Below are 19,043 nucleotides of genomic sequence, written 5' to 3'. Positions count from 1 at the left end.
ACATCAAAACGAGCTATTTAACGTTATTATTATTTGTACGATCAATACTTATAAGAGTTTCATGTTAAGGCATCCAGCATTAATAATAGGATAGTAGACTAATATTAGATATAATCTAAGAATTTAATACTTTATAAGAAGTGGGCGGCAAAATAAGAGTAAAGCCTAGATGACTAACCAAATATTATAATTTAACCTACATTGGCTTGCCATTTAATCCACTGAAACCATATGTCCCTAACCTACAAAGTATGCTCGTCCAACGCTGGCAGCGACCTGGTCAACGCAATAAGCACAGCACTATGACAAGTCTCATAGGCCATCGATATCGATTTCTTCTTTTCGTCTGCGCACTCGAATCTTTGCGCCCAGGTTGGCATTTAGATTCCAGCCGTACCAGAATGGCTCAGGCGAGGTACCAGCACTCAATTCCAAGTCATACTTCAAGATCAGATGGCATATCGCAACTTTAAGCTCATTTGCAGCAAAAAAGCGCCCAGGACAGGAATGAGTACCATGTCCAAAGCCAAGAGAGTCGGGACTTGTGGTTACCAACTGCGCAGAGTGTTCGTTTCCAGCATCGTTGCGCATGTTGAGAAAACGGTAGCCGTCGAACTCCTTAGGCTCCTTGTATATACCATCATCAAGCCGTGAAGTGTTAGCAACAGCGCATTTCGCACCTTTTGGTATGATGGACCCGTCAGATAGATGAACATCAGCTACTGCGACGCGCTGCATTGTGACTAAACGAGGCTATTGTCAGTATGATATTGAGCAACGATTGGAACCTCCAATGTCCACTTACCCATTTGGATTGGCTTCATGCGCTGTGTCTCTTTCATGATACTATCCATGAGCTTCAGGTTGTATAGCCCTACTTTAGTCCATCCGTGTATGCGAAGAACCTCTGTGATCTCATTTCTCAAGGGCTGAATAAGCTCCGGGTGAGCTAGGATCTCTAGGAGTGTTTGCGAGAGCAGATCACTTGTGGTATGAATAGCAGCGTTCGACATAGCTAATTGAAAGTGGGCTGGCTCGTATGTGAAACGTTTCGCCTCCTCTTCGGCCCAGTCAATCGCATCGTCATAAACTGGAACCGGCTGTCCAGCTTCTATGGCTCTGCGCTTCTCCGCCTTGCGTTCTTCAATGACGGGTACGATCATAGAGCGTGCCCGAGCCTGTTGACGACGCAGAAGCCGACATTCTGGTAAAAACCAGTTCACAAGAGGCTGCAGTGGCTTAGGATATAAGCGCAACTGTTGGGCAGCGTTAAAGGCGGTCGGCGGGTATTGTGAGGTAACGTCTAGCCACTCGGGATTACGGCAAAGCTTTTCCCCTAGGAACACGCGCGAGGATAGTTGGGCAACAAGAGAAAGAGTCATACCCTGAAGGCCAACTTCTTTCCATTCTGTAGTGAAATAGTCAATGATGGTTAAAGCAGATAGTACGCATGTCTTGATATTACTTACCGGAGGGGTCTCCCAAGACTCTATATAAAGCATAGGCTGCCTCCTTGCTGAGAGGAGCGGTGATTTTATCTGTGAAAGTATTAGAACATGAAAAGTGAGGACTGTGTATGATAATGTACTATGACCTCACGTACTCAAACTCTTGGTGAGTTGCTTCTTCGCTACTTGAATGAGAACATCGCTCACTAGGCCCTTATTGAAAACTTCGAAGCCAGGAAGGGAACCGTGAAATTCCTATCTCCAGCTGTTAGCAGCCGAGATAATAATAATATGCTAAAGAGGTTGGCGATTCACCTGTTCTACGTTCTTCATAAAGTCTAGCTGGGGATGGTTCTTTATCTCCTCTGCAAATTTCGGAGGTAGTACAATCACAGTTCCCACATCAGCGATGACGGTATAAGGCCTGTCATTGTTTGTCCTCGAAGTGTCGTTTATTATCTCATAGCTTCGTTGGAGAAAGTCGACTTTATTTGACCCGCCTGTGAAGTCGAATAGCTTTGGTGGGTTGATAACTGGGGGATGCTTTCGTTTATTTAAGCTTGAGTATACTATCGCTGCTCCAATGAGCGCAATGAAGAAAACGACATATTGTTGTGCTTGGGTAAAGGTGGAGGCATGGAGCTCCGTGAGGAAAGGAAGTGAAGACATTCTGACATAAACCTTGGGCGATGGAACAACTCCCTTCACAGGTGTAGCTAAGGCAGACACGCAAGATTGTCCTATTTTGATGGCGCGCTGAGGACTTATATTCATATCAAAATTGAGCTTAGTAACAAAACCCCATTTCCGGCTGCCGGAGACGCTCAGGGATCTGGTGGTCTCCCCGAACATACCCAGTCATTTGAGCACGTACTATCGCATTACGACAGGGGGCATGGCCGAAGAGCGTTTTGTATCCATTCCCAATGCTATCTTGCGATGCATGTATCGTACAAGTGGACACACTCCTCCAGTAATGATGCAACTAGTTGTGTGGAATCACGCTTTACCCTGTATGTTTAAATATGCCAATAACGTACTTGACCTAGTAGGAACCCAACATGTGCTTGAGGATTCGGGAACAACAACGATTGCATCACCTTATACACTCTATTCAAGCAGATGAAAATGTTTCTTTCTTATCGCTCGTTGATATGCGACGCGTCTTATGGTAATCTAGAACAACGATTAGACTCAATCTCCAGGTTTTGCCCGAGAACTTGCTGTGGCATCCTTGTCGACTCAATACCGATGTCACCAGGCAATCCTTAATCCGCTATACGTAATTGGTTCAACTTGGCTTCGAGCGACTGCCGCAGGCGATCAGCTGTGGAGTATTCTGCGAATTCCGCAGCTTAGGAAGGTCGGGCATCTACCACATGCTAAGACCCCTACAACCAAGTGAATCAGAGTTAATCATCGGTCTTGGCGGTTGCATACTAGTCTAGGCATCTTTACACACGTGATCACAAGTCATTGTTGATATACTAATAGATATCTCACTTACATACATGAGAATATAAGGGATATGTTGCCTCTATGTTCTTAATTTTGTAAAGACGCTGCCCATTGATTCATCCCATTGTCTTATAATATTGATGCTCATCCCAGTCCCAATTGTTTCATCCCCGTTCACAAGTCGTCTTCTAACCTCAGCAATGAACTCATCTACACTTTGGGCGTTGGGATTGTTGTCCTTTTTGTTGTCATCTGGGTTCTCCCGCTCCCGGTGAAAGTCTGTCTCTACGGTGGGCCGGGCAATTTCAACAACCTTGACACCCGTTTCCTCCAACTGGGCTCTACGAAGAAAATATTCCCCATTAGCACCCCAAGTTCCTATATAGGAGGGGCTTTTTCGTACCTGAGGTTAATGCTCCAGAAATGGAGCCAAGCTTTCGTACCGTTATACACGAGATTGATGAGTGAGAACGGCGCAAAGCCCAATACTGAGGAGACATTGATGACTATAGCCTGGGGCTTCTGCTTGAAGTGAGTCATAAGATGAAGTGTAAGATGCATCGCTGTATACTATAGTTAGTGTTTTCGATGATTTGGATGAGGTGTAAGTGAACCTACGCCCGCGTGCGTTGATATCAATCTCTTGATCGGCCCTTTCTAATAATTCCTCAGGTGCCATGTCCAAAACGCTTAGTGAACGCTGCACGCCTGCATTATTGACTAGGCAGTCAAGTTCGGGATGCTCGGAGATCAGGTACCTGACAAAGGCTGGGATCTCTGACACGACGCCTGTGTCAAGGACGTAATCCGCAGCCGCTCCAATATCCTTGCATGCCTGCTTCAACTTGGACTCAGTCCGTCCGACTATGATAACCTTTTTGCCCTGTGAGATCAACTCATGGGCTAGCGCTTTACCGATCCCACCTCCACCGCCCGTAACCAGTGCACATTTGAAATCCATTTCATCGATTGTTCCGGATAGTATTAAAGATGCACGTTTTACAATACGCTGTCTTCTATCCCAGGGTTATAAAGAGACTATGTAACTCTCCGTATCTAACCATTTATCGCTAAACAGTTAAGTACTTTACTGATTAAATAGCCTTGGTTTTGTGACAATCTCATGCTGGCCAAGTCTGTATAACCTCGTTTTATCTAATCTTAATACGAAAAGTTTGCAAGGCCTACGCCTGTAGCTTTAGACGACGAACAGCATGTCCAACTGTGCGACTATAATATAGCTATGCATGTGAAGGCCGTTCATCGAGGTGTATGTGCAAGCATATTATGAACATTCGCAATTAGACTACCTTAGAGTTGCACCAGAAGTGGGAGCAAATCAGATTATTCTGCTATTTAGGATTCGCGCACCCAATGCGTTTAAATGTAAGAGCACCCTAAATCACATGCTTACTTTTAGGAGGTAACGGATCTTTAGATGTTCCACGTTATAAGAGATGTACTCGTTGAACATGAGATATCCACCCTTGTGATCCTTCGAGTCAACTGGTTTTCCATCGGGCTGAATAGTCCTCCGCAGTTAGCTAACATGATATTAAAGTAAGTTTTGGGATTAACTTAGAAGCAGACGTACCATTATGACACCCTCCAGTTGCTTATTTACACAACTGGCATCCTTCCATGCTGCTGGCCCAGTACGACCTACGCCCTTGGTCGCAATGCAGTTCTTCTTTCTTGCTTTCTCAGCAGCATCTGAGTCTCCGGATGTAATCTCATACATCGGGTTAGAGAGCTCAGCCTCAACCAACATTAAGAGACCAACGCCGCCACTGAGCGATGATACACAGTAGTTGGCCGACTTGGAGGACAAGTCGGCAAGATATACACCCTTGCCAAAAGCATAGCCATTAACTGGCGCCTCTATAGAAAATTGTTATTTAGAACCGTACCCAATACCCAATAGAGCGGCTATGGGAATAGACGGAAGATGATCGAAGGGGGGTTACTGACCAGGAGGTGCGATACGCAGACCTTGTGATAGAATATCACCAAAGTTTGTGGTTCGAGACCCATGCCAAAGCAAGAGTCTCCGAGAATCCTTGATTGACTTCGTGCTCTTTTCAAATCTATCACTCTCCCCGGGCCGCTCGACTCTGAAGATATCCTGTAGTCGATACTTCAGGCTGTGTTGCTGAGCACTCGAGTCGAGCAGGTATTTCTGAATCACCTTGTACTCTTGTGACGAGTGCTCGAGCACTGCTAACTCCTTAAGCTTAAGACTCTGAAAGTGTGCATCCAGCTTATGCACTGATGCTGCGTCCTTGGACTTGGAGTTTGAGTTCATGATTGTGTTGGCAACTTCCATGTCCGTCAGCGTGTCAAGCATTGCCACCTCCCGCCGTAGGATGTCGTCGTTGTTGATGAGTGGTGGACGGTCGCGACCAAAGACATGAGGAATGGTAGAATAGTATTTGTTTGTCCATTCTTCAATGACCTGCGACAGTCTCAGTTAATAAAGATATACTTCACACGTCAGGTAGAAACCACAAACCTCTTCTCGATCCCTGTTATATTTGTTCTTAGCCAGACTGGGATGCTTTATCAAACTCGATAATTCTTTCAGCTGCTCGAACCCCTTTTGCAGGCTCGACTTCCCCAGCTTTCCCAGCGGGAGCTTATCTTTGTTGTATCCGATTTCCTCTAGCACTGAGTTGAAGTGATTTTCGTTGAAGATGAGCTCCATGAGTCTCTGCGTTGAGATATCCAGTTCGCTCTTAGCAGAGCCACTGCTGCCGTAGCCCTCGTCAGACTCAGCATCAGCCTCCCCATTGTCATCATCATCGTAGGAACGCTCGACAAAGGTGTACTTCTTATCTTTAGGCTCCTGGCCCCTGTCTTCCCATTTGAGACCTGTCTTACTCTTGAACTTCTTGTCGTACTCCTCCTTTGCAGACTCTAAATCATCAAAGCCCATCGTCTTCACTTGACCAGTCTCGCCGACCCTAAGCCAATTTAGAAAACTTAATTATGATTCCGAGTGTTTTATACATAGATGGGATTTTCTATCTTACCTTCCCCATCGATTATGTGCATAGTACGTGCCGTTACTCTCATCAACGAGGAGCTGAAGCATATAAAACTTTGCATTTCCAAATGAGTAAAACTACCACCCGCGTCTTCGAAGTGACGGAATTGGCTTACTTTGTTGTTATTGCCAGAAACGTTGCTGAGGTTTAGAGATGCATCCCAAATGGTACCATCGTCGTCAATGTGAACCTGTACATCGCCTGCGACGCAAGTTAACACTGCTTTGTCACTGATTTCGAAGGCACAAAAGCGCTGTCACCTACCGCCTTCTTTGAATCCCTCATCAATTGGGATTGTAGGTTGGGAAGATTTGGCCCCTTCGGCTGTCTTCTGTTTCTTAGATCCGCCTGCCTTACCAGATCTGGTTCTTTTCTTGGGAGGCATATCGGTAGCTTGAGCGATGATAAATAAAGTAGTGAATCCCGGATGAGGAATGAATACATTCAATCGAATGCGTCAATGATATTATTTTGTTTGCTGGGGTTCTCCAGTATAGTCTTATACCTACTTGTTGAATGTCGCAACGAAGTGTGACGTCAGGTGAGATGCCAAGCAAAACAGGGTTCGTGCGACCAGATCTGCACTGACGGTAGGGGAGCCATCATCTGGGCAGAACCTGGAAATATGATCTCATTCTCCCCTGTTGCCTAAAAACATCTTCATAGGAGTTTACATGACGTTTATATACTACTTGCATAGCCTGCATAGATGTTTACGAATACTCCTCTAGGCGAAATCCGTTGATCGACACTCATTACAGGATCCGTAGCTGCTGGTTGACGTTGCGAACGACGCAAGCGAGGCAAGTAAACATCGTCACTGGCAGGCGATCGCCAAGCTAGGGGGGGACCGTGGAGACAGCAGCGGCTGTCAGAAATTAGGGTCTACTCTAGCCTCAATTGGTATCAGGGTTCTGCAGGGTCAAATTTCAGCATCATCTCACCTGTGTGCTGTTTGAAGCAATCCTTCCTTACTGGTTACAGCAATTATCTTGCGTCGCTCTATTTACTACTCACTGCAGGCTCGAATAATATCACGCTGTGTCAAAGAAAACTGAAAGCATTATGATTGGCTGCGTGAAGAAGGTAGAGTGGATAGGAAGAACCCAACTCTGCCTCCAGTCTGCTTCCCGATCGTGGTAGACATGCGGGGATGCATGCGCGCATAAGCAGCACCGGCTGGAAAAGGGACAATACATTGAGATCCAGTGCGTTATCAAGCATCTTTATTGTATAATTACTACTCGGCGAAACCCAAAGGATAACTCACCGAACATACAACTAGGAAGCAGTTGTCACTTTTAGTGCTTCATTACCTGATAGGCATATTTCCAGGCAGAGTTTCGAGCCCTAGATTGTAGCACATATTAGTTTTCAAATCTGGTAAAGTGTGAGAAGATCGATATGGCATACATGTGGAAGAGCCGACGTCCTCTTTGGCAAGTTGTGCCTTGGTACACGCAATAGCATCCTTTCCAGATTGTATCTTCAGAACTTTTGTGCAGTCCTCACTTGCGCATTTGGAGCCAAGTGCATCCATGGCACGCTGTAGGGCATCTCCTTTCCACCCGAATAGGTAATCTCCATGTGCTCCATACCCAGTTCTAATTACACGCAAGCGCACGCATGTTAGTGCTGGCCAGAGCTCCCGATAATAAAACAAAGGCTGCATAGACTCACGGATCACCGAAACTGTAGACAAATGGCTGTTTCCCATTTTTCCAGTAATCTGGGTTGTTGAATTGAGTTGTATCAAACATGATCTCATACATCACTTGGGGGATGCGGACCGGGTGTGTACTCGGACATTTGTCACCTGCCAACGCTGACCCAGCTGCGTATGCGACATGGCTTTTGTGGTCAGGGCTATCGAGATTCTTGCCGTCCCAGCAGGAGGGGAAAATGATGGTAGCGCGGATGCCACCGGGGCACATCTTGCTAGGAAAGGCTGCTGTATCGGAAGCGTCGCAGGGCGCGCCGTTGCCTCCCAAAATGCGTTCGCTGGCTTTCAGACAACGGTGACAGATATTTGCAAAATTCCCTGCTTTATTGCGAAGTGTAGGGTCTCCCGCAAGCATCCGGAAGCCCTTCATAAGTGAAATTTAGGAGTCTATGCGTGAGAGATGTGAGAAATCAGCACTTACAGGCTTAGGGACAACCGTCTTCTTATTACGGCCGCCGAACGGCCTCATATAGTATACTGTAAGCCCCCCATCCTGCTCTAACAATGTCCCGTTCAGACGCCCGTTTGCCATCTGAGGTACTCGCTTCAACGTCCCATTCTCAGGGGACCTGAAGTAGATCGAAGCAGTCCAATAGTTGCTGGTATCTTCGACATAGCTGCAAGAGGTGCAGGTTGATTGGGCGGGAGGGTCAATAGTATCGGGGTCCATCTGGGATATTGTCAGCGATATCATCACACATGAAATGGCATGTGGTCATACCGTAGTGTTGAAAGAGTTCCCTCCGACAACTTGATGTGTATGTGGAGAGGGATTTGATCCCGGGGTTACCAGGGGGTCGATCCTCTCGACGACAAGTTGGGAGCAGCCAAATCTCAAGAAATCCGCTGACCCTTGCACTTGCGCGGACACATTCTTCGCGAAGAGCACAGCAAGAGTGACGGTCCTCCAGAGCATTGTCTCGTCGTAGCCGTTCTTCGATAATAGAGCTAAGAAACTAGGGGATGCTGTATCTGAGAGCAATAGCAACGGTGGTTTGTGTCTCACACTAAACACATGAAAACCGTAACGATAGGTTATTGAACACGACCAAGACGCGGTTTCATACATATGCGTATTTTCAGCTTATATGATTTTCATACGAGACAAAACGTATGCACTCTCTACATGCCTGTTACTCATTTAGTAACCGGGTAAATTATCCGGCATATACCTACCGTACACTGTAGTATGCTCACGAACTGGCGCACTATATATATATTGAGCTCCGAATGGCTGACTATCAACTGCCGCGAGGTCGGCAATTATGCTGCCCAACTCTCTCTATTACCTGCAAAGTGGTAGTTAATCAAGCACCACCTCACTCGGGAAAATTAGGCATTGGGATTTGATAATAGAACAGGCTACGGCTTGGAATATATTTAATGCGAAATTTGTGCAATGTTCCTCCGAGTACATCTTAATTGGACATGCTAGTTCACACCAGCCATCACATCATAAGCTTCCTGAATTCCTGTCACACTAATGTCTCTCATCGGATCGTACTTTTCTAAGTTTGATAGCGGTGCATATTTTGTCACAGTACAGTACTATATAGTGAGTGCAGAGACGTCAAGCCTTCGACTTGATAACTCGTCGTTACCTTTTGGTGGCGTAGTGGCATAGTACTGCACTCCTTATGTCGTTCCGTGACATATTTCTCGCATAAGAAGAGCATTTCGTTATATGCACTGTATTTCACTGATTAGTATTGAGCTTTGATACTGTCCAAAGATGAAAGAAAACTTACATTTGCCGAGAGATACTTCCGCGGTGGCCAGCAGAGTCGCAGATCGCTGCTTTGATAGCGTAAAGTCTATTGCGGTCATCGAACTCCTCGACGGGCTCGCAAGGCTCTATCTCTTGTTGGTAAGCTTGTAGGTATATGGGAGAGCTGAAGTGAGTGGCGCATCGGCAACGCCAGGTTCCTAGCTCGATTTCATTGTGCGCGTAGATGCACTCGTCAAAGTCGAATGCAATCACAGCGCCGGTGTTCATGTCTGTTGCCACGTTTCCTTCCCAGAGATCTCCGTGGACCAATGTGGGCTTGATGGTACGGCCTTCGGACTGTAGTACCCCTAAAAGCCTGGGGATGACACCTTCTATAAGCTGTTTACATGCTATGTCAAACTCTGGCCAATGACCATTGACTTGGTTGTCTAGCTTGAGTAGGTCTTCCAGTAAATAGGTGAGTTGAACTGCCCAGCTTTCATGCCAATGCTTAGTTCGATTCAAAGTCCCGCGCCCAGTAATGATAGGATACCCGAACATTCCATTTGGCGACTTCGAGTTTCTGTGGAGTGTCGCTATGGTGGTAGCAAGCCCTGCAGGATCTGGAGGGTATGTATCGAGAGGCAATTTTCTCTTATTTACCTACTTTAAGGAAGTATCTCTTAATAGTCCCATCTTCCAGTACAGCCTCTATCTTAGCAGTCTTTGTGCAAGCAGAAAGACCCCAACTCTCTGCCGATACGACGCTTGTTCCTTTTGGTAATACTGAAATAGTTAGAGAGGGGCACACACCATTGAGGTGATGAGTGGGACCTTCTAATATTGCTTCATCCAGCGCGAAGTCGCCTTGCTTTGATTCAATCGGAGCTATCATTTGCTACGGGTCCCGGAGCAAAATTCTAAATAGGCATGTGATGAAACGGGGATATTCTCAGAACCGTGAATATTGCTGAATATGACTACTACCCCGCCATTTATTAAATCCATGCTAGTAATCCCCTCACCGATCGGGTTCTTATAATTATCTTTAGAGTGAGGCTAGATCTGCAGTTAGGAGATGATGCAGCTAACACGATCATTACGGGTGTATGATGTACATCGTACATCCAATCGGCATTCTTCTTTAACCGCCTCTTGATGTGATATGGCTTAGCAATTAGGAGGAGACATGTTCTAACCAGTCCTCGTAGGACGAGACTTTGAGAATGATTTTATCTCCTCTATTGTTCCCTTTATTTCGCGCTAAGCCAGTCAGCAGTCCTTCCCGTGCATAAGTAGAAACGAGCATCATCGTAAGAAATCTGAAACGGCTCGCGGAGATGGTATACCCCCCTGTATAGGCCCTGCAAACAATCCGGCGCTGACGACAAGGACCAATAGTTCAAGAAAGTGGTATCATGGAAATCGAAGAAGAACGCGGGAAATACCAGTCTAAATCGACAAGCACTTGAATCTACTCAGGACTCTATCCGTTCCTCATTAATTGCATCAAGCTCCTTGACCAGCATCTCCACAGGAAATCTGGGCATCACAACTGATCCAGGGCCTCTAGGTCTAAATATCGTGTATACTCCAGACCATGCGCACAAGGCCGATATACTTTTTGTCCATGGTCTTGGCGGGAGTAGCAAGTGGACATAGTCAAAAGATAGAGATCCGCATCTCTTTGGGCCCTTAACATTCCTCCCATTAGAGCCAGACTTGTGCCTCTCGCACGTCCTAACTTTTGGATATGACGCATCTTTTCGAAAGTCTAGTACATCAGTCTTAGACTTCGCGAAAGACTTATTATTTGATCTAAAATATACTAAAGATTCGAATTTAGCGGACCCAGAAATGGGTAACGTCCCGCTCATTTTTATTGTTTATAGTATAGGTGAGCAGACGTAGTCACATTTTGCAGAACGCTTCCAATGGTGCGGTAGAAAGTTTCTGACGAGGCTTTCGCATGTATCGGTATGCTGGGCTTGATGTTGAGCTGCAGTAGTTTCGTCTCTTGAGTCAAGACAATAGTTTGTGAAACGATCAAAGAGGAAGAGGGAGGCGAAATTATGAGGAAGCCAAGTACGAAAGCTAGTGTTGCGCAAAGCATCGCCCAACTCGTGTTTTTACGACGACTGGGCAAGCTGCTGAACAATGCGTCCCACCATGCATCAGCAGTCCAGGATATGGAAAGATCTGCCTGCGCACCAAACGGCGAAGAGAGTCTAGCAAAGGGCTCCGTGCGTTTGACATCGTCTAGGAGTATCGATGCAAGGAAAACGTATATGGTAGCGAGGAGTGTAGGCGCAAATTTGGAGCCGATTTGCACAATGCCAGATCCATCGTCCGTCACAAGCCCTGAGTTTCGCCACGAGATAGAGTGAACAACCGTCACCGCTATTCCCAGTAGGCAGGTAAAGACGAAGGTGGCGACAAGGCAGGGCCAACGGAGGGTGTAAGGCAGCCATGCTACAGCTGCACCACCGACTTGATTGCAAGACGGGTTTCGACCTCTTATACGAGGAACTGAGGTTTTAGACGCAATATGAGAGATAGAAATCAATAAGCCTTTTGCTTTTGTACTACTTGATGAACTTTCAGACATCTCGAATAGTGTGGGAGAGAATTATCAAAACCGCCAGTGAAGATTAGGGCATTGCGATGCTTTAGCTTGGAGAAGAATAGTACAACCTGGGTTTAGGAAATGGATACGCTTCGGTGATTGCATCGGTTAATTATTTAAGCTTGAAGTTAAAAGGATTAAATATTAAGATCTATATGCTAATACCATTTGCCGCTATATAGGTAAGGCAAAAAGTGAGATATAAAAATACGTTAGGGGTGGGTTTTAAAAGGATAAGGCTAAACGTACAGTAGGTCCCACACTAAACGTGCAGTATTCAGCTATTACCAGTTGTTAACGGCTAAAGCGCGCCATTAAAGCCGTTTTTCTTATACTATTTACCTATACCTACCTACACCTATATACCTACCCTGTTAGTTAACTTTTAACCTTTAACTTTTATAATTCTTTAATTTTATTACTTTTATAATAACTTTATTACCTTTAACATTTATACGTAATAAAATTATTTATATAAAGATTTTTAAACTTAAGGAAAAGTAAAACTTAGCAATTTTATTAATATTATATTTTTAAAATATATAGCTAGAAAAAGAGAGTAGTTAATAACCTTTAATAATTTATTATAGCTTAAACCTTAATTTTAATGTATTTTTTAATATATATAATATATAAATGTTATAGGTAGCTAAAGTATAGCTGATATTACTTAAGTATTGTACGTTTAATGTAGGACCTACTATACGTTTAGCCTTGTCCTTTTAAAATTTACAGCTAGGGCAAACTGGTTTAGGCTATCCCTTTAGGAGAACCCGACCGTACAGCAAGGTCGGAATTCCGTTCCATACAAATAGCGATGCCAAGCCCATACGAAGGGGTAGGGTCGAGTTTTTTTTTTTCAAAGCAGGGTTAAGTTTTTATATATATATAAATACTTTAAAGTAAATAATATATAGGGTAAGGGATATAAAAATGTTTATATATTTATTTATATAGTTAAGGGGCCCTTTATATAATGCTTTTTTATATATTAGGATATTAAGGCTTAATTTTTTTATAAATAACTTATATGCTTTAAGGAATTTAAAGTTATAAATATATATTATTTATTAAAGCGTTAATTTAAACGTTTTATTTTAAAGGGTTTAAGCTTATATATAAAGGTTAGGTAAATTAATATACTTTTTAATAATTTAAAGGTTATTATTTAAAATTATCTTTATTAATATATCTTTTTTTATAATGCCTTCTATATAGCTATAGGCTAACGTTTTAATATAATATTATAATTAGGGGTATAATATTAATATTTTTTTTAATATATTATTTATAAATTTAGGTATATATTATTTAAGCATTTTATTTAAAAATTATAATATATTATATTTTTATATAACGCTTTTTAAACTTAAGCTATATTGCTTTTTAATTTTATTAAATGCTTATTTATAGCTATTCTATATTATATTTTATACCTAAGGTATATATAATAGGATATATAAGGTATAGCTAATATAAAGGAATATAATAAATAGTTAATTAATATATATTTTCCTTACTTGCTTTTTTATATTAAATTGTTTTAATAAGCTTTTTAAATTAAGTAGTATAAATATTATTAATTATTATATTAGTTTAATAAACTATATTATAAAGGTTAAAATAAAGTTATTTATATTTTATATTAATATAATAAAAAATGGGTTATATATAAATAGGTTCATTAATATAAATGGATAAATAGTTTTTTAAAAAATAATATTATAAAAGTTAATAGCTATAATAAGATAGGATTATAAAACTTATACTTTATAATAAATGTTATAATAAATTAATATAATGGAATTTAATATATTAATTAATATATTATATAGCTTACTTTTTTTTACTTAAAAGGTTTATAGGATAAAAGGTATTATAAGTAGTAATCTTTTATAGGTTAAGTTATTACTTTTACCTAAATAGTAGGTTTTAATTAAGTTTAGTTTAAAAATTAATAATTTAAATTATAATATATTAAACAATTTTACATTTTTATTAGGAGTTTATATATATTATTTATACGAATTGTAAGCTTTTACCTAATATAGGGCTGGTTTTTTTACCTTTAAGCCGGTAGATTTTTTAATAAGTTCTATTAACCTAATATTTTATAATAGGTATTATATATAGTGGTAAGTTATAAACCCTTTAAACATAAGGGAGGTACCCTGGATATTTTCTAATAAGCAGTTAGATTTAAAGAATAGTAAAAATAATAGGTTTCTAACGTTTAATAGCGGTTACGGTTTAATTATATAAGGTATATCGTAAAAAGCAAAGTTTATCTATATATCCTTTATATATAGGTAGTCTACCTTTATAGGGGTAAAATATTTAATATAGAATTTATATAGTGCCCCCTTTACTAATAGATTTAATATAATATTTTTTAATTTATATTCCTATAAGATTAAAATAGAGTTTTTAAAATATTTAAAATTATATTTATTATATAATAATTTAAAATGCTCCTAAAATAATAAAGTATATTTATATAATATATTATATTATAAATAGGTAAAGTATAAGGTATTATTAATATTTTAATAAATATATTAAAATATATTAACTTTAATTTAAACTTAAATAAAGCTTATAAGGTATTATATAATAATATTTAATAAATATAATTAATATAATACTGGGATTATATAATTATTTATAAATTGTTATTATATTTTAAATAAAAGATATAAGGATATGTTTTTTTAAATAAGTATTAAATATAGGAATATAAAGTAAATAATATTATTATAGCTAAACTTAAATATTTTAAAGAATATATTATATATTTTATATAATATAATAAAATTAAAGGAGTAATAAAGGTTATTTATAATTATAAATTTAATAAAAGGTAAATATAAAAGGGAAAAAATATTATTAGGAAAGGTAGCTAATAACCGGAATTTAAATATAAAGCTATTAATATTATATATTTTTATAAAGCTTAATTGTTTTATAATATAATTATACTTTTATTATATAATTAATAGGAAGAGTTTTAATTTATTAATATTATTAAATTAATATTAAAAGGGGTAGCTTAATATATAGCTATTAATATAGTTTGATAAAATATTCCTAATATTAACGTTAATTAATAAGTTGAAATATTTAATAATATGCCCTTTAAAAATAAAATTAATAATTTACTTTAATATTTAACCTTTTAAATATTTATTTTTATTTATAAATAAAAAGATGGTTAATAAAGGACGTTAAATATAAGTATAACTTTAAAAAAATAAATATTAATTTAAATTAAATATTTATTTTTTAAAGGAATTAAAGCTTATTATAATAATAGTTTTAATTAAATATAATAAATATTTAACTTTTAATATATTATTATTTTATATAAGGCATTATAAAAAAATGCTAATTTAATTAAGGATATTATTATTTATATCCTATATTATATATTTTATTATAGGAGGTATAAATATTAAGGTTATTATTTATTTTAAAAACTTTATCGTTTATATTTATATTAATATTTATATTTTTAATATTTAAAGTAATAATAGGATTATATATAATAATTAATATTATTTTAATATTAATAGCTATAGTTATTTTATTCTTCGTTATAATATTATTTTATTTTATATTACTTTTTTTACTATTATTAATTATTAATAATATAAATCCTTTATAAATAGGAGAAATATTATTTTTAAATTTAGGCAATTTAAATAGTTAATAAGGGCTAGGGTTTATAAATCTTTAAGTAGGTTAATTTAAAGGGGCAGCAATTTAACTTATTTAACTAATCTTTAATAAAAATAGTTAAGTAATAATATTTAACGGTTAATCTTTTATTAATATTTATTTCCTTTATTATATATTATAATAATAATAAAGAAGATTATTAAAAGGGAGCGGTAAATAATATATAAGTTTAATAGCTTTTACTATTAGGCTTAATTAGGTAATATTAATAAAGCTTTTTATAGGAGGGGTAAAGTTATTAAATGTCCGTTAAGAATTAAGGGGTATTAATAAACGGAATTCGTTATTAAATTATAAGGATTCTGCTTTTAATATAGTTTTTCGTTTTAAATATACTTTCTTTTACTTTTAATAGCTTTATTTAATATTAATTAAAGGTATTATTAATAAGAATTATATTAATAGAATTTTATAAAAGAGTATTAATATAATAAAAATATTCTTTATATTAAACTAAATAGGTAATAAAGTAAATAAGGAATAGCTTAATAATAATAATTTATATAAAACGCTTTTATAAATATTATATTTTTAAAATAGGAAAAATATAATTTATATATTCCTTTTTAAATTTATTATTTAAGATTTATATTTTAAAATAGTTATATTAATAAAAAGGTAGTATTATTTTATTTAATAATAAATTATTTATATATAATTTAAATGTTAAAAGAGTTATACTATTATAGTTTATTTTATTATAAGTTATTTATATAGGATTTAAATATTAAAATAATTATATTATTTTAAAATTAATTATTTAATTATAAGGATAAATAGTATATTATAATTAGTTTATTCTATTTGGGTTAAATTATTTAAAGGTTAAAGTTTTTACTATATTTAAAATTACCCCTTATTATAATGCCTTTTACAATTAAATACAGGTTAAATAACAAAACCTATTAAAGTAATAATAAAGATTACCTATAAAGGTAATTAGAAAAATAGTATATATATAGTGCTTAATTATATTATTATCTTTTATTTCTATTTAAAGTATTAAAGGACTTTATAATAAAGTTAAAGCTAAAGCTATATTAAATAATAATTATAATAAATAAATTTATATATTTAAAAGATTTAAAACTTAAAAATATTAATATAATACCTTAATTATTTAACTTATATAAATATTAAGGCTTAAATGTTAAATAGTTAATTAATAGCCTACTTTTAACCTATTAGTTATTTATTTAAAGGTAAGGATAGCATTAATTTTAATTAATTAATAATGCTTCTAATATATTAATTAATAATAAAGAACTATTATAGCTATTAAATAAGGGGGTAAAAAAGAAAATAAAGTTAAATAAAATAATTATAATAGTTAAATTAATTAATTGGCTAAATTATAAAGCGTGCATTTTAAGGGTATATATGTTATAAGAATAACGATATAAAATAGTAAGGATAGCAATACAAAAGAAGTGGGTAATAGTAAGGATAGCGATATGAAATCCAACGCTTTAATTAGCCCTATATGCTTTTAGTAGCTAGAATTTAACCTTTTTTTTTTTTAAGTCCAACGCGGGCGACGCTATTAACCCTAACCCAGAGCCTACATAAATATATTTTAAATAAAATAAGGTTTTTTTTTATATACTTTAAATAAGGTAGGGTTTTTTTATATACTTTAAATAAGGTAAGGTTTTTTTATATACTTTAAATAGGGTAAGGTTTTTTTATATACTTTAAGTAGGGTAAGGTTTTTTTATATACTTTAAATAAGGTAGGGTTTTTTTTTTTTTTTTTTTTACTTTACTTTTTTTTCTATATATATAAGTAAATGGAAGGTAATATTATTAATTAAAGGCCATATAAAGCTATTTAAAGGAGGGGCTATTCTAATGCCTATATTAGCCCAGCAGCAAAAGCTAAAAAAGGGTTCTATAAATAAGGACTTTAATAAAAATAGTTCTTATAATTAATCTATTTATATTTATATTATATTAAATAATATAAATAATATAAAGAGTTAAGCTATAAAAACATTTATATAAAAGTATAACTATATATACTTTATATAAAAAAGCTTCTTTAATAATAGGGCTATTAATTATATATTAATAAATAATTAATTAAATTATAATAAAGCTTATATAGGTTTATATATATTTATTACCTCCAGTTTTAAATAGTTAAAGTTTCTTTATATATAAAGCTTAAAGTATAATATCCTACCAAAGTTTAAATTCTTTACCCTAATATACTACTACTTTAATATATTTTATAAAAAAATCCTTATTAAATAACTATTATATATTAAAATATTTAATTTATTATAAAAGGCTTTATTATAAAAAGTTAAAAGTATAATACTAATAAATAAACTATAGCTAAAGGTAAAAGCTAAAGAGGTATATTAATATATATATATATATAGAAAAACATTAAAAATAGGGATATACTTATATTATATACTTTATTCCAATTTTATACCTTTTATACAATTCCTCGTATGCCTAAATAAAAATAGTTAATTTTTTATAGTATTTTAATAGCTTTAAATCCTAAATAAGAACTTAATCTTAAAACTACCTATACCTTATAATTAATAGTTCTACATCTTTTTAAATAGTATTAATATACCTTTATTGCTTATTAATATATTTATAATCTTAAACCTTTATAAAACCTATATAAACCCCTTAATACTAAATCTTTAACTTATTTAAACATCTATATAAAAAGGGAACAAATTGCTTAAAATATATATAATATAGCAAAAAGGTTTCGAAATATAATTAATTCTATTAATAGATATAATATAATAAAACCAGGAAAGTTGAAATATATTTATAAAGGATATAAAAAATAGCAACTTAAAGAAATTTAACGGAACATTAAACCATATTACCAATAATAATAAAAAGTAAATTAATATAAATAATAATAATAAATTAATCATTAAAGGTTACTATATATAAGCCCTACCTATATTTAATAAAATAGATATAATAGTATATAAAGATAAATATATAAATAACCTAATAAAATAAGCAACTTTATTAAAAGTTATATATTAATCGACTGCTTTTATATCTATTCCTTTATTCCCTTATATTAAATAAAGTATACTTTATTAAATAAACCTATTCTAGCTATATTATATTTAATATAATATATTTAAAGCTAAATAGCAAAGTAAGGGTTAGGGTTAGGGTTAGGGTTAGGGTTAGGGTTAGGGTTAGGGTTAGGGGTTAGGGTTAGGGTTAGGGTTAGGGTTAGGGTTAGGGTTAGGGTTAGGGTTAGGGTTAGGGTTAGGGTTAGGGTTAGGGTTAGGGTTAGGGTT

At 35.9% G+C, this 19,043-nt stretch overlaps 6 protein-coding genes across 6 annotated transcripts; all 6 read right to left on the bottom strand.

Moving 5' to 3' along the window:
* Positions 1 to 146: 146 nt before the first annotated feature.
* Positions 147 to 2,171, bottom strand: F5B22DRAFT_582005 (cytochrome P450). The gene is made up of 5 exons (XM_047973270.1): positions 1,764 to 2,171; positions 1,604 to 1,703; positions 1,470 to 1,538; positions 806 to 1,408; positions 147 to 743 (listed from the first exon to the last, which is right to left on the bottom strand). The coding sequence occupies exons 1-5, from the start codon at positions 2,115 to 2,117 to the stop codon at positions 313 to 315; spliced, it is 1,557 nt and encodes a 518-aa protein (XP_047836106.1). The 5' UTR covers positions 2,118 to 2,171; the 3' UTR covers positions 147 to 312.
* An 814-nt stretch (positions 2,172 to 2,985) lies between these two features.
* F5B22DRAFT_652895 (NAD(P)-binding protein) lies at positions 2,986 to 3,867 on the bottom strand (the record flags this gene model as incomplete). Its single annotated transcript, XM_047979672.1, has 3 exons — positions 2,986 to 3,247; positions 3,310 to 3,469; positions 3,525 to 3,867. 3 exons carry the CDS (start codon positions 3,865 to 3,867, stop codon positions 2,986 to 2,988), a joined length of 765 nt encoding a protein of 254 aa, XP_047836105.1.
* Positions 3,868 to 4,308: 441 nt separating this feature from the next.
* Positions 4,309 to 6,338, bottom strand: F5B22DRAFT_640693 (PARP-domain-containing protein; the record flags this gene model as incomplete). Its single annotated transcript, XM_047977878.1, has 7 exons — positions 4,309 to 4,428; positions 4,501 to 4,787; positions 4,878 to 5,361; positions 5,419 to 5,869; positions 5,939 to 6,006; positions 6,069 to 6,154; positions 6,218 to 6,338. 7 exons carry the CDS (start codon positions 6,336 to 6,338, stop codon positions 4,309 to 4,311), a joined length of 1,617 nt encoding a protein of 538 aa, XP_047836104.1.
* An 822-nt stretch (positions 6,339 to 7,160) lies between these two features.
* F5B22DRAFT_582000 (uncharacterized protein) lies at positions 7,161 to 8,849 on the bottom strand. The gene is made up of 5 exons (XM_047973269.1): positions 8,398 to 8,849; positions 8,098 to 8,346; positions 7,634 to 8,040; positions 7,367 to 7,557; positions 7,161 to 7,303 (listed from the first exon to the last, which is right to left on the bottom strand). The coding sequence occupies exons 1-5, from the start codon at positions 8,743 to 8,745 to the stop codon at positions 7,266 to 7,268; spliced, it is 1,233 nt and encodes a 410-aa protein (XP_047836103.1). The 5' UTR covers positions 8,746 to 8,849; the 3' UTR covers positions 7,161 to 7,265.
* A 269-nt stretch (positions 8,850 to 9,118) lies between these two features.
* F5B22DRAFT_5 (Fructosamine kinase-domain-containing protein) lies at positions 9,119 to 10,380 on the bottom strand. Its single transcript, XM_047972439.1, has 2 exons — positions 9,425 to 10,380; positions 9,119 to 9,365 (listed from the first exon to the last, which is right to left on the bottom strand). The coding sequence occupies exons 1-2, from the start codon at positions 9,943 to 9,945 to the stop codon at positions 9,212 to 9,214; spliced, it is 675 nt and encodes a 224-aa protein (XP_047836102.1). The 5' UTR covers positions 9,946 to 10,380; the 3' UTR covers positions 9,119 to 9,211.
* A 775-nt stretch (positions 10,381 to 11,155) lies between these two features.
* On the bottom strand, positions 11,156 to 12,077 carry F5B22DRAFT_15 (uncharacterized protein). The gene has a single exon (XM_047969133.1). It carries the CDS (start codon positions 11,990 to 11,992, stop codon positions 11,264 to 11,266), a length of 729 nt encoding a protein of 242 aa, XP_047836101.1. The 5' UTR covers positions 11,993 to 12,077; the 3' UTR covers positions 11,156 to 11,263.
* Between the last annotated feature and the right edge of the window lie 6,966 nt (positions 12,078 to 19,043).

The sequence above is a fragment of the Xylaria bambusicola genome (genome assembly GCF_022495145.1).
Source record: "Xylaria bambusicola strain CBS 139988 unplaced genomic scaffold F5B22scaffold_1, whole genome shotgun sequence".
Classification (NCBI taxonomy): Eukaryota; Fungi; Ascomycota; class Sordariomycetes; order Xylariales; family Xylariaceae; genus Xylaria; species Xylaria bambusicola.
The sequence above is the reverse complement of the archived record's forward strand: the minus strand, read 5'-3'. Positions and strand labels throughout refer to the sequence as shown.

Excerpts from the sequence above, each read along its gene's own strand:
- F5B22DRAFT_15 (XM_047969133.1), bottom strand. The coding sequence starts at position 11,992 with ATGTCTGAAAGTTCATCAAGTAGTACAAAAGCAAAAGGCTTATTGATT.
- F5B22DRAFT_5 (XM_047972439.1), bottom strand. The coding sequence starts at position 9,945 with ATGTTCGGGTATCCTATCATTACTGGGCGCGGGACTTTGAATCGAACT. Across the intron at positions 9,366-9,424 it reads GGAAGTATCTCTCGGCAAAT|TGCATATAACGAAATGCTCT; the intron begins GTAAGTTTTCTT and ends AGTGAAATACAG.
- F5B22DRAFT_582000 (XM_047973269.1), bottom strand. The coding sequence starts at position 8,745 with ATGTATGAAACCGCGTCTTGGTCGTGTTCAATAACCTATCGTTACGGT. Across the intron at positions 8,347-8,397 it reads GGAACTCTTTCAACACTACG|ATGGACCCCGATACTATTGA; the intron begins GTATGACCACAT and ends ACAATATCCCAG. Across the intron at positions 8,041-8,097 it reads AGACGGTTGTCCCTAAGCCT|GGCTTCCGGATGCTTGCGGG; the intron begins GTAAGTGCTGAT and ends TCACTTATGAAG.
- F5B22DRAFT_582005 (XM_047973270.1), bottom strand. The coding sequence starts at position 2,117 with ATGTCTTCACTTCCTTTCCTCACGGAGCTCCATGCCTCCACCTTTACC. Across the intron at positions 1,704-1,763 it reads TTATGAAGAACGTAGAACAG|GAATTTCACGGTTCCCTTCC; the intron begins GTGAATCGCCAA and ends AGCTGGAGATAG. Across the intron at positions 1,409-1,469 it reads AGTCTTGGGAGACCCCTCCG|AATGGAAAGAAGTTGGCCTT; the intron begins GTAAGTAATATC and ends ATTTCACTACAG.